Raw genomic sequence first — 13520 nt, 5'->3', positions numbered from 1 at the left:
AACCACAATCTACATGATCATTTGATTCACAGGCTGTTCTTTTTGGGATATGTCATATACCAAACTCTGAGCTTGAGATGACTGTTCATTCACAAACAAAAAATAAACATTGGCATGAGATGGCAAGATTAATTTACACTGTTATGTAATAGAAATTATTGCTTATTGACAAGCATGCCCAACAACTATTTTATGGCAGAAATGGCCTATATTATGTAAGGAGCAACACAGTATTGCCAAGAAAACAATGTAGGAGCCATGGACGTATAGAACATACGGTAGATACATGAGCAGTCAAAGAGGAAAGAATTCAAATCACGAAACTGAGGGGATATAACTGGAAAAATATTGAGGACTTAAATTTCCAGCTGTCCAGTTGGGTGTTATACACTTAAATTTCCAACAGTGCAAGTTAAAGCAAATCAAATTTTCTGTATACTTACCTATTCCTGTTTAGGCTTGTTTGGTAAATCCCTTCCCAACAAGCCCGGCAACGGTTAGGGATTAACCGAACAAGCCCTTAGATGAAAGTAACAAAACAACTTGTACAATTGGGGACTATAAAACAACCAGGTTTTTTTTTGCATGGTTTGTGACTTGGTAATCACGGATGGCAATTCTGAATCCTTGGGTTATTATTACTTGGTCATTGTTGGTGAAAATTGCATACCCTGTAGTGAGGATAGCAGGAACATGTGCAGGGGGGAAGGTTGCACAAGGAAGAAGAGAATCCACAAAAAGAGAGATAGATTTATAACACTTGTTTATCTATTTATTACTCATGTGATTTTCAAATTACTAGCGCCTAACAATAGAATGTAATAAAACATTCAAAGGATCCAAACTAATGCAACAAATTGAATTGATAACTAGCCCTACTGGCCTCTGGCTACTGTGGTGCCACATCATGCGTTTGGCGTGCCCCTGGTAGGTAATGCCAACCACGACACAAACACAACAGGTCTTGGAAGAAAGAGACATACAGTTATCATGATAGTTCATGCCTTCTAGTTGGTTTTTAAGGACTATAGGAAAACACGCATAATCTTATACAGAGTGGCATCAGTTGATAATAGTGAATCATGTTGAAATTATGAAATGGAGTGTACATCAATGGAACAACACCAGGTTACTGTAGACTTGCCTGTTGCATACTTTCGACCAAAAGGAACAATTACTCTGAAGAGTCGGTAGGCATGAAATCTTCAGCGAAAATCTTCATCAGAGCCTCCGTTAAACCCGTGTCGACAGCCTAAACATAAGACAACACTGCTTAGCAAAGACATTTTCAATTTTGTTTGATGTGATGTGAAATAATTAAGCAGTACTCCCTCTGCCCAAAAAAGAAATCGATCCTAGGAATGAACCTAGACACATGTATATCTAGATTCATCCCTAGGATTTAAATTTTTTTTGGGACGGAGGGAGTATACGAGTATATATATGTAGTGAAAATACGGATTAGGAATTTGGATAAGATAGTGATGGAAGATGTCGGATGGCGTCTGGAAGATGCAAAAGATTTTTACACCAGGAGATCTCCAGCTGTTGGAGGGTGGGGTGGTGGTGAAGCAGCCTCCACTCGTCCGCTGCAACCCCTACTCCTTTGATCTCCAAGTTGGTGTCGGAAGAAGAAGAGAAGGAATGGCTGACACTGGCTGCAGGTTGGTGTCTGATCTCACCCCATGAAGATATAACCTTGTCGCTCTCTGATATGAGCCAGCTGTGAAACATCGGTGGGCATAGTTTCAGTCTAAGCATTGGACAAAGCTCTATTGACAGTGTAACTAGCATAGGGAACATGAACTCTATGCTATCCTCACCACCTTTACTGTGTGTTGTGGTGCTCCACTCTTCCAACTGTTTCATATCCCTCAAGGTGAAGACTTTCAGTTTGCGGAATGCGCCTTTGTCGCCACCGCAGAAACCGCCATCAATTTTTGTGAGACTGTCCATCTGTTGGAGATGCACTTCATTCAGGTTTGGCAACTGTCCCAGTGGTGGCAGGTGTCTGCATCTGTGCAAATCCTTCAACTCAATCTTAACAAGACTTGGAAGATGATGTGAGATGCCTACAAACCAAGTTGGGAAGGTTGTGCTATCATACCCTTGTATGCTTAAATTCCACAGACCTCTTGGTGGCATTAGTTCTCCCAAAACATCCTTGTCCTCCAAAAGTCGGTCAGCCCTTGAAGTCCAATGAAATGTCAATGTTGAAAGATTTTGTTTCTCTGACAACTCAATTCCTCGTGCTTCTTCTATGGACTTCACATTTTCAAGACAGCTTATTTCAAGTCTGACAGGATTTATATCTTCAAGCATATGAAGGTTGCTGCGGGAATCACCAGAAATAGAGTGAACAATGAAGTGTGGTAATGATATTGGAATATTCTTGAATTGAGATTTTCTCAAATACTCCTTAAGTTGATCTGAGCACCCCACAACTATTAGAAACTCCAGACTGTCAATTAATTCTATGCTGTGTGGGAGGGATCTCAGAGACCGACAGTATGAAAGGTCCAATGTTTGAAGCTTTTTGAGGTTTCCAAGGCTTCTTGGTAGATAATCAATCCTGCTATTCCGAGAAAGGTTTAGATACTCAAGATCATTAAGAGTACTGATAGTTTCAGGATAACCATCCCAATTATCACCCACTCTGGTTCTACCAAATATCTTTGATAAGTTTAAGTACTGCAGTTTGGTGAGCCCACCAAAGACTTGTTTGAAATCTTGTACCCTGGAGCAGCCTGACAGGTCAAGATGTACCAAATTCTTCAGATTCCGAAACGACATTGGCAATTTTACAAGGCCCTGACAACCTGATAAGTTCAAATATTGTAGTTCAGTGAGGCTCCCAATATGAGATGGTAATTGGCTGAGAAGGAAGCAGTTTGATAAGTTTAAATATTGCAGTTCAGTAAGACTTGCAATATTTTCTGGCAGTATTTGAAGAATGGAGCACCACGATAAGTTCAAAAACTGCAGTTTGGTGAGGCCACATAGAGCTTCTGGCTGTATAACTCTGATATTAGAGCAACCAGATAGGTCAAGATGTATCAGACAAGCATGTTTGCTAATTGATCCTTGCAATGCTGAAATTCGAAAAGATCCATGGAGGTCAAGGTATTTTAGTTTTGGGAGCAGAGTAATACTCTTTGGGAACACATTATCTCCTATGTTTGGAGCGATAAGAAACCTCAGCTGCTTCAATTTGCCAATAGAGCTTGGGAGGATCCTTATGGAGCAGTCAGTTAAATCTAGAACACGCAAGAACTTTGTGAATGAAAATTCATCACCTTGGAGCACCAATTTGCTGCAATTCGAAGTATGTACTGCCCTTAACGTGGCAGGCAATATAGTTGATAGATTTGATGACTTGCTATAATTTTCAAGCAAAGCATAGTGGCAAAATTTTTGTTCTGTGGTACTGCTAATTTTTGTGTCATTAAAGAAAACCAACTCTTCATCCATGACCGATCTCGCAACATCATGAACCATATCGTGCATGGTGAAAACTTCTTGTTCCTTACATGAACAAAGAAAAATGTAAAGTACCATCAGGTTCATTATAAACACACACCTAACAAAATCATCAATACGAATTGTGTTTGATCTCTTAAATATTATAAATTTAAATATATTTTTTTTGGCAATGTAAAGTACTATCATTTTTTTGTTAGTTTCAGTTTTAGTAATAATTCAGTGAACTGTAGAGTAAATAATAAGTATGTGGCAAATATGACCTTTCTCGTTATGTTAATGGGCATTATTCGGTACTTGTAACAACTTCTTCACATTTCCATTTCTTATTTTAGAAAGGCAAAGCTCTTAATATCCCAAAAGATATAAACATACTTGACAAGATAAATTATACAAGCCCTACTTCTAATACAATTAACATATTATTTGGGGTAAACATGCGTACATGTAATGTGTTAGCCTTGCAGCTGAGTATGCTCGGACTCATTTTTTATAATTATTAGTTATTTACAAATGCATGGTACTTTATAATTGACTTAAGACAGGCAAAACATTGCTTCCCTATTGAGGTATATGATAACTCACAGTGTGCAATATGGAACGCTGAAGGAAAGACATCCCAACAAGTTGTCTGATATACTTCTCGCCAAGTCGTACGGATGAAAATGTTTTAGATGGCTCAATAAAACCAAGAGCAATCCATTGGTGAACCAGACTTGCTTTAGCTATATTGTGACCTTTAGGGAAGATGGCGCAGTAGGCAAAGCATAATCTCAAATATGGTGGCATATTCTTGTAAGTTAGTTTCAAGGATGGCAACACTGAATTATCAGAAAAAGCTTCAGTCCAAATATCACTATTGCTCAGTGCTCTCCATTCCACAAGGTCCATTCCAGATAGCAAGAAACCAAGTGCATGGGCTGCTAATGCTATGCCTCCACATTTCTTGGCAATGACCCATCCGACTTGCTCGATTTGGTCTTTATCACCTCTAGCTTCTAAATTACTGCGTTGCTTAATTATATTCCAACACATGGTAGAGTCCAGGGGATTTAGCCTATATGGTTTATGTGTGCAAATTTTCTTTGCAACGTCTTCATTGCGTGTTGTCACCAAGACTTTTATTTTGCCTTTTGTATTTAGCATAAGATTCAACTCATTTAAATGAAAATCATTTGTTTCCCATAGATCATCCAAAACAATCAGAGTATTCTTATCCTCTAATAGATCACAAAGGCGTCCGTTTATATTCTCCCTGGTATATTCATTCTTATTTCCTTCATTTGACACTTGAGAAATAATGGTGTTCCCTATTTTTTTCAAGTCAAATACCTGGGACACATAGACCCATACCCTGTGGTCATAACCTCTGAACTGGGTATCATTGAAAACCAGTTGGGCTAAAGCTGTTTTCCCAATGCCTCCAAACCCATAGATTGGCAAAATTACTGTGTCTTCCTCGTCACTTGCTGATAGCAAAGACACAACTTGTTTTCTTTCTTTGTCTCTCCCAATGATGGACGATTGAATCACCTTCGATGTTGTTTCTCGTGGATCAGGACGGTGATGCTCATTATATGGTGTGGAGTCAGGTGTGAGTCTAAAAGCCTCATGACCCTCTTTGATCTTTCTCAGTTGATCTCTCATCTTTTTCATCTTATTAGCCATGGAAATCTTGGGTGCAATTGCAAAACAAGAGAGCATCGTCTTCATCTAGGAAAAAAATGATATTATCTGTATGTTCAGGTGAAATAGAAAATCATGGAAGAACATATCTAGCTTTGTAACCTCTTGTTGAATTATATATAACAACTAGTCCATATTAAATTTGGAAAGGATCGACAATTTCTTAAAGCTTTGAGTGAGGTACTGATAGCAAAATGACACTAGTTATGATTACACTCTCAACTAATCGTATTGACTTTCATAAGTATTCTTGGTTTTCTTATAGAGTCTCACTCCGGTGCCTTCTACCTAGAGTAGAAAAAAATCTGAACCATTGATCTTATTTGATCCAATGGTTCAGATCTATTTCTACTACCACCACACTTAGTGGTAGTAGAATCGTGGAGGGGTACTTTTATCCAGGAAAAATTATCTGTGGAGGGATATTTTCGTCCTTCCGGAATCGCGCATCTGGAGCCGATGCGGAGAGAACCCCGCGGCTCCCATCACCACCTTGACGACCTCGCCTACTCCACCGCCCTCGACGCCTCCTACTCCCTCGCCTCCGTCGCACTGGCTGCCTCAGCCGCCCTCGACGAGCTCGCATCTCCGTCTGGGATCGCCAGAGCTGCGCCCTCTCTGCCGCTCCCCCGCGTCGGCCCACCTTCCGACGAGTTCGCCTCCCGGATCTCCGCCTCCGACCCAGCACCGTGCCACTGGCCGCCGCCGAGACCTCGTCCACCTCGCTATCCCCTTCCTCGTCGTCGGCCTCCTCCCCCACGCTCGGCTCCAGCCCTATCCATCTCCACCCGCCGTTGATCCCACAGCCGCGAGGGCGAGCCCCCAATCCATCGCCTCCCAAGCGGAACCCGCAACCTCCGGAGCCAATGACCACCAATCTCTCGACCTCCGAATCATCATCCAAGACTCCTCTCGCTGGCTATAGCGCTGCTCTCCAACGGATTAGCTGACATGAGAAGACTCTTTTTCTGCTTTGCAGGTCAGATTTGATTTGTTTTTCTTGCTGCTTGTAGGTTTGCAGCTCGAACATCTGCACTGAATCTTCTTTTTCGTTGGCCTCTAGTTCTCGAATAGTTTTTCTGCTTGTCTACTCAAGTTCTGCAGTTCTTGGTCATAATTTTTTCTCCTAGAAGAAGGGATTCAAGTTGAATGCCAGTAAACTGAATCCGGAGCAAGTGAGCTTGTTCAGAATGGCTGAGCATGACAAGGTGGACAAGCTAATGATCACTACGTCAATCAACGCTTGAGAGATTCCTGGTGTGCTATGTCCTGTAATTCCTGTGAATTCATTATCTCAAGATGGCTTTGGGTGGCTTTGGCTTGTTACTGATGGCCATGTTTTTTTTTTCAAAACTATAGCTTATTAACAGCTTGTGGTTTTGAAAGTGCCTATCTGTGTATATCATCGTTTTTGTACGTGGTTCAATGTATATTACTTGTTGTAATTGCAATTGTAAAGTCTACGTAAAAAAACATACCGGATTATTCTTCCGTTGCCTTGTATCTGTCATTGCTGGATTGGAGTGTTTCGATTTGTCCATCGTGTGTAATATTCAGATATATAACTAATATATTTAAATTTTACATGAAACAATCAAGCTGAATGGAAACCAAATACCTACAGCAAGAAACATCTATGGAACGCGATGCACAAGCGCCGGCGGTGGCCGGACCTCGCGATCTGCTTTTCTTTTTCTTTCCCTGCGCTCTCCTTTTTGATGGAGAGCGACTCTGCTGTTCGATGGAGAGGGATCGAGCGACGCTTGACCATAGGACGCACAAATGAGAAAAAAATTAAGTGCCAGATTTACCCCTATTCGGTTTTAGCACTTTACTAATTTACCCTTTAAAATAAACGGTCGAGATTAATTCTACTTAGAGTAGAATACTGCAAGTAGAGGGCACCGGAGCGTCTCTCTTTCTTATAATGGAGGCACTTCTGGCTTCTACACGAACAAGGGATACACACAACCATTACACCACGAAGCATAAAGCTTATTTCAAGAGCAGTAAACAATACCATCAACATGGCAAACAAATTGTCATAGAGGCTACCTAAAAATAACCACTTTGCCCTATCCTTAGGACCAATCAAGAGATCCTAACAATCACGATGGCTATGAAGCAATGAGGTTTTGAAGTCTATACCTTCGTAGCAACAACATAAAGAAAGATAAGACTTATATCATTCACAAGATCCAAAGTAGTGAAGGACAAGTCAAAAGAGTTCTCAAACAGAGCCACCAGTACCAAATTGTCCATGAAACGTCTTCAAGAAGGACAAGCCGCTTAGGTTGAAACCGTCGCCAAATTCAAACAATGAAGGCCACACCTAGGATTTTCACTTTAGAGGAGGTACCGATGCCCGGCCACACCTCAAGACAAACTTCTTACATTGAATCTAACCAATAAAAACTAGATCACACCACTAGATCCAACCAGTATAGGCCATATCTTAGTGGCAGATCCAACCAGTATATATTAAGGCTTGATTGACATCATATCATAGGTCCACAGTAGCTGATCTGCCTCAATCTCCACCACTAGAAGAGACGCTTCCAAGTAGGACACTGCCACCAATCAATCAAGCTATATCTGTCGTTGGCTTGAATCCAAGGAGGGTGGACAACTAGTCATTGATGGACCTAGACTTAAAGCAATATACAACTCATCTTAGCTGGTGAGATCAGTGGATCGGCCCAAATGCGCCTTTAGTATGGAAGGACCGAAAATAATGCTCAGCCTGACTACACTGTTAGTGGGAAGAATGCTCATCTGAAAAGAATGCTCGGCCAAACCGTGTCATCTTGCACCATCATTGGTGGATCACATGTAGATGTAGCAAAGAATTTCATTGATGAGTTTAAGTTGTGAAGATTTTGATCTAAGGTGATTTTAGTATTTATGTTTTTATAATGATTATGTATGTTACGTATTCCCTCAGTCCTAAAATGTAGCTATTCATAGAGTTTAAATTTGTCCAAAAATATAGCTATTTCTCCAGCTATCCCTTCATCTCAATCAATCACAACTATCTCCTATTAAATATCTCTATCTAGAATCTCTTATCAACCAATCACAATATTCCAACATTCAATTCTACCCACTTCCTTAAGTTTTGTGAAAACCTCTAGAAATGCTTACATTTTGGGGCAAAGGAATCATTGTCGCACAAATTTGAGTCAAGTTGGGATTAACTTGTGCTCTGAATATGCTTTCGTTGATGTTTCAAGTTGCTTGAGGCCAGAGAAGAGCGGTTAGTGAAAAGATCAAGGACTAAACTCAAGGGGAGTTGAGGTCCAAACTGTTAAGGATATCATACGGGACGTTCGGGCTAGGGAACAGTGCATGTGAAGTCAAGGTTTCCATATGGTGTACATAGGAGGTGTGCGTTTATGGAAAAAGAGTCAAATTTAAAAAGTTTAGAGGGGTTCTAAATTTAGAAATATCGCAGAAGAATTGGAATGTGATGGAATCATATCCTAGTAAGTAGAAGTCCTTGGTGTTGGAGGTTGTAGCGCCTAAAAAGTTTACCCTCAAATTAAAAACCATCTTTTAAATATAATTTTAGAAATAATTAAAAACCAAAAAGAAAATCTCAAACAATAAAAGCCATCAAAGAAAAATTCAAATGTGACCTAGAGTATTTTTTTTATAAATTCACCATACTTTTAAAATGCTTAACCAATTTTTACTTGCATTTTCATGGCAAGGTAATTTTACTCAACCAAACCAATTCTAGTGTTCCTATAAAGTGGAGTACTGGGATGCTAGACCACATCATACCATCCATTGGACAATATAAAGTTGTATCCAACTTACACACCGGCCTTACACGGTTAAGGCCGAGCAATGTTACTCCCAGGCTAAGAGCCTAGAGGATGAAATCATGATGGATATTCAAGTGGTTTAGCCTAGGCAGGTTTGGGTGGGTTCGCAACATGGTTGATATCATAATTATGACTTAGAACATGGTCGTGTTTAAACATATGCTTTAAACCAGTGAATTGTTTGAACTATGGATTTACGTGAAAATAAACCCTATTATGCCATTCCTTCTATCCCTTGCATTATGTACATTTTTGCTTATACCTTGTTGGGTACATTTGTACTCAACATTTTGCAAGTCCCATCTTCATAATAGAGCTAAGTAAGTCCTACGAGGAGTCGTGGCTTATATCCTAATTAGCGCCTATAAAGTGGAGTCATTGGCCCGTTTCTCGCGGCTATTGTTTTTCTCTGGGCGCAGGCCTAAAACATCTTTATACTAAGGTAATATTTAATGGTTTATTTCGTTTGTTCTAAATTATCAAACTTGTACATTGCGTCCCATGATGACAGTGAATAATACGCAATGCATCTGAAAATTTAGTATCATTTTTGGGGTGACAGAGGTTGTGGGTAAATAAACAAACACTAGAGGGGGAGTAATTCGGCAAGACACTTATATAGAGAGAAAACCTAGGTTTTATACTCTTTACTCTTTCATATAGACTGCAGTTCATATTAGAGATGAGTGTTTTATATGCACTTTGTAAACACTTTGATGCGATAATGATCATATTCATGCAAAGGAAAGTGTGGTAACCTTGCTCTTTTTTTTATATTATTTTAGTGCCATTTGGTTTTATGCTTTCACTCGATTTTATTTGATTTTTTGAAAACCATATAGAACAATAGAAAATAGTTATCTTTTTGTCTTCTAATTTGGGTAAAATTTCATTCTACATGTTTGTTTGTTCCTTCTGTTACACTTCACCCCACTTTGAAAAGGCTTGGTTGTTGTGTTTTGATCTAACAAGAATGGTCAGCACACCCAGCAACGGCCCATAAACATGCCGAACCCGACAATCCCTTTCAATAGTGCCTACGGGTTCTCTACGGCATCATCATCTCTTAACCGTTGAGAAAACAAAATAGGATGGATGTGACTTAATGCCCCCTCCCTCCTGAGTCTGACTTTGCCTGCTTGGGAAGTGAGAAAGCAGCAGCAGGGCTCACTCAACGAGAAGGTTACCAGTTCAAACACGAAGGTTACCAGCAGGGCTTACTCAAACAAGAATCATGATCGGTTTTGCAAACTAATAACAGCTCATCACAACACATATTTGACATGCGGAAAGTTTGGGCTGACTTAAAACGGAAGTAATGTGTTGCAATGAATTAAGATGTATTTGTGCCTTTAGGAAACTTGATGCTTGTGTTGCAATGAATTAAGATGTATATGTGCCTTTATAAGTTGATACAACTAAAGCTAGCAAAGTTGCAGACTTCGATTTGTCCTGGAACCCGTCGAGCATGTCAGAGATGTCGTAGGCCGCATTCTTGAGCCGCTTCAGCCACAGCAGCACCGACTCCTCCGTAACCGACCGCCTCTCTGCATCCTTGAGCACCGCCGCCATGGATTCCAGCATGTCCTTCATGTCCTCCAGGTCTTCCTTGAAGCCACACATCATCATCACTTGCTCTCCAATGGCAGTGCCTAGCTTAGCGCCCGCTTCCCTCACCACGGCCATGGCCAACAACCCCACAACTCCGGCCATGGCTGCCGCTAGTGAATGCAGCTAGCAGCACCACTAGTCCCCACCTCTGTGCAGAATGGTGTGATAGCCTGGAGGATCGGAGGAGGATGAGGTGATTACTTGCTTGTACTAATGATGTTTAGTTATGGACTGATCACTTTTGCTTTTAATGGTGGGAACCTTGAGCACCAACAGGAAGAAAGATGGGTATTGGGGGACGTGCATGCTTGTGTGATAACAGTGAAGAAAAGAATCTGAACAACTGTGTCTCTCTCACAAGGAAACGGATCTGAAGTCTCTGCCTTTTAATCTTTGGTATTAGTTTATAATTAAAGGCTAATGATGCTAAAGACTGGAGTGTGATCCACTGATTCCATGCGTACAGGGCATTTCTGTTTATTCTATTTTATCAGTACTCAGTACTGCTCTAGACGTATCTTGCCATCCATACCACCATGGCGCCATGCATTCGGCAATAATGGATCACTGCAGAGGTTATAGAAAATACGCTCTGTAGTCATTCAATCCAAATACTGAGAAAGCATAAGATTATATTCTCAATTTCTATCTCCTTTTTGTATTGACTCTAAGGTTACATGCCAATGGATTTATCCAAAGAGTTATCTTCTGTTTGAGGACCATATATACTGTGGAGGAGCAAAGCTATCACAATCCCAAGATATATAATTTCATTGCCTAGTTTTCGGTTCAGTTACTTCTTTTCATCCATTTGATGGAAATCTAACCACTCTCATCAGTCATCACTCCTCTGATTCCCTGTTTAACTTTAAGCATTATCCCTTACTTGGATAAAAGATTGAACAATGAATTGCTCTAACTTCTAATTTAGAACTGATAAAGACTTAGTTACACAAGACATACAATAAATTTACAATTGATGGAGACTTAAATAATTTAAATGTAAAATATTAAGACCTTGATAAAAATAAAGGACAGCATTTATAAAATTTCAGTAAACATAATCTAAGCTTACATTTTACGTAAAATTGGAAAAAACAAATCAAGTCGAACAGGGGGAGCAGGATACCAGTGCGCAGAGACGCCGACAAGATGGCCGCCATCCTGGACGGCTGGACCTGCCGTCCCGGCTCGCTGAAGCCTGAAGGGGAGCTACCGGCGAGCGTGGAAGCGAGGAGGGGAGTGGCCGGCCGCGGCGGAAGTAGTAGGGACGCCATCGGGGGCGGGCGCCGGCGACACCGGGCATCTGTGGCGGCGGTGGCGGCACCGGCGGACCCTCTCTGCTTGGGGGAATTTTTTTCGGTTTTAGATTTTTTTTAAAATATTTACAGAAATAATCTATCGGCCAAAAAAATTACAAAAATAGACCCTGTCACCCACCTCTAGGGCGGCAAGCTGACGTGGCAAACGGGGGAGGAACGGGCGGTGACGGAGGGAGGGTTTTTTGCAGGAAAACCCTTGCCGCCCTCTGGTGGGGCGGCAAGGGGCCCGAATGCAAAAAAGCCAGTCGGGGCCGGCCATTTTGCAGGCGGCCCCTTGCCGCCCTCTGGCCGGGCGGCAGGCCTCGCTGCCTATAAAAGGCCTGCTGCCCAGCCCCCAGCCCTCATTCCTCCCCCCTCAAATCCAGTGAAAAAAAAAGAAGAGAGGGGAGGAGAAGAGAAGAAGGGGCGAAGCCCTGCCGGATTCAGACACCGATTTCAGGTAATATTCATAGATCCTATATGTGACTATTGAGTTAAATAGTGTGTATTTTTTAAAAATTTGTTTGAATAAATGCATTATATTTTTAGGGTTTTAGTTGTACTAATCTAGAAGTGCGTATTGTAGATATCGGTAACTACGTAGATCTGCTAGTTTGGAATCAATACATTACCATTGCATTGGCTTACACAAGAAGATATTAAGTTGTAGATGTTTATTGCATGAAAGAGTAATATGATCTAGTTATTTCGTTGACAAATATGTCGAACAAACAAATATTCCAAGTTTACCATGGACCAGGAAACGTCCGTTACGGGCCAACTGGGGTAGATCTGTCAGATTTTATTGTATCAGAAAGGGGAATTGATAGACCGGCTGAGAGGAGTATACCTTTTATAAAAGGATGGTTAATGAGGGGCTTGAGAGTTGATCCACAGACAAGTGACATAACAATCAATGTTATAGTAAGTCGGACAACTGAGGGTTTTTATTGGGAACTAATGCCAGTTCAAAACTCTCGAGTGTGTGAGATGGTATTTGGAAAATACATTGCAACGTGGGTGGCCTCTAGCTTTGGTTCCGTTTGTTCACCCGAAGGATCCAGGTGTGCAGATGAACATGGATGATGGCGAGGGACCAAGTGCTGAAGTAAATGAGACTTCTGTGGAGGAGGTCAACGCACGAGAGGACGGGGGCGTAGTAGCTCCAGTGGGCATTCAACCAAGTGGAGTGGCCGATGAGGGGGAGACTGTCGGTGCCATTGTGGATGAAATGGAGAGGGAGGATTCTGACAACGAGCGTGTAGAGGAAGGTGATTCGTCAAATGATGAGACGGATATTAATCCAGCAGAATGGGCTAGTGAGGATTTTTCTGGGCTGATCGTCTCTGAAGAGGATAGTGTGAGATGGGAGTACAAAGAAAATGAGGTTATTCAGGGAGCGATTTATAGTAGAGCAGAAGATATGAAGGAGGCGGTAAAACATTTTGCAATGTCACTTTATAGAGAGTTTTGGGTTGCCAAGTCGAACCGGTCGCAATATGAAGTTCGGTGTGTTAAGGAAAAAGATGGTTGTCCCTGGAGAGTGCACGCGTATAAGGGGAAATAGAAGGATTATTGGACAGTGTCAGTCGTTACCAAGCATACATGTTTT

The 13520-nt window shown here is 41.3% G+C and overlaps 1 protein-coding gene across 1 annotated transcript; it reads right to left on the bottom strand.

The window, feature by feature from the left end:
* Positions 1-1144: 1144 nt before the first annotated feature.
* On the bottom strand, positions 1145-11269 carry LOC9267061 (putative disease resistance protein RGA1). Its single transcript, XM_066303678.1, has 5 exons — positions 10438-11269; positions 5893-5914; positions 4066-5187; positions 1530-3525; positions 1145-1252 (listed from the first exon to the last, which is right to left on the bottom strand). Exons 1-5 carry the CDS (start codon positions 10707-10709, stop codon positions 1206-1208), a joined length of 3459 nt encoding a protein of 1152 aa, XP_066159775.1. The 5' UTR covers positions 10710-11269; the 3' UTR covers positions 1145-1205.
* Positions 11270-13520: the final 2251 nt, after the last annotated feature.

The sequence above is a fragment of the Oryza sativa genome, chromosome 8 (genome assembly GCF_034140825.1).
Source record: "Oryza sativa Japonica Group chromosome 8, ASM3414082v1".
Lineage (NCBI taxonomy): Eukaryota > Viridiplantae > Streptophyta > Magnoliopsida > Poales > Poaceae > Oryza > Oryza sativa.
Note: the sequence above shows the minus strand (reverse complement) of the source record. Positions and strands in the feature narration are given on the sequence as shown.

Coding starts and splice junctions, on each gene's coding strand:
- LOC9267061 (XM_066303678.1), bottom strand. CDS start 10,709: ATGGCCGGAGTTGTGGGGTTGTTGGCCATGGCCGTGGTGAGGGAAGCG. Junction 5,915..10,437: donor GGGTTCCAGGACAAATCGAA/GTCTGCAACTTT, acceptor GTGGGGGAGGAG/GCCGACGACGAGGAAGGGGA. Junction 3,526..4,065: donor AGCGTTCCATATTGCACACT/GTGAGTTATCAT, acceptor TGTTCATGTAAG/GAACAAGAAGTTTTCACCAT.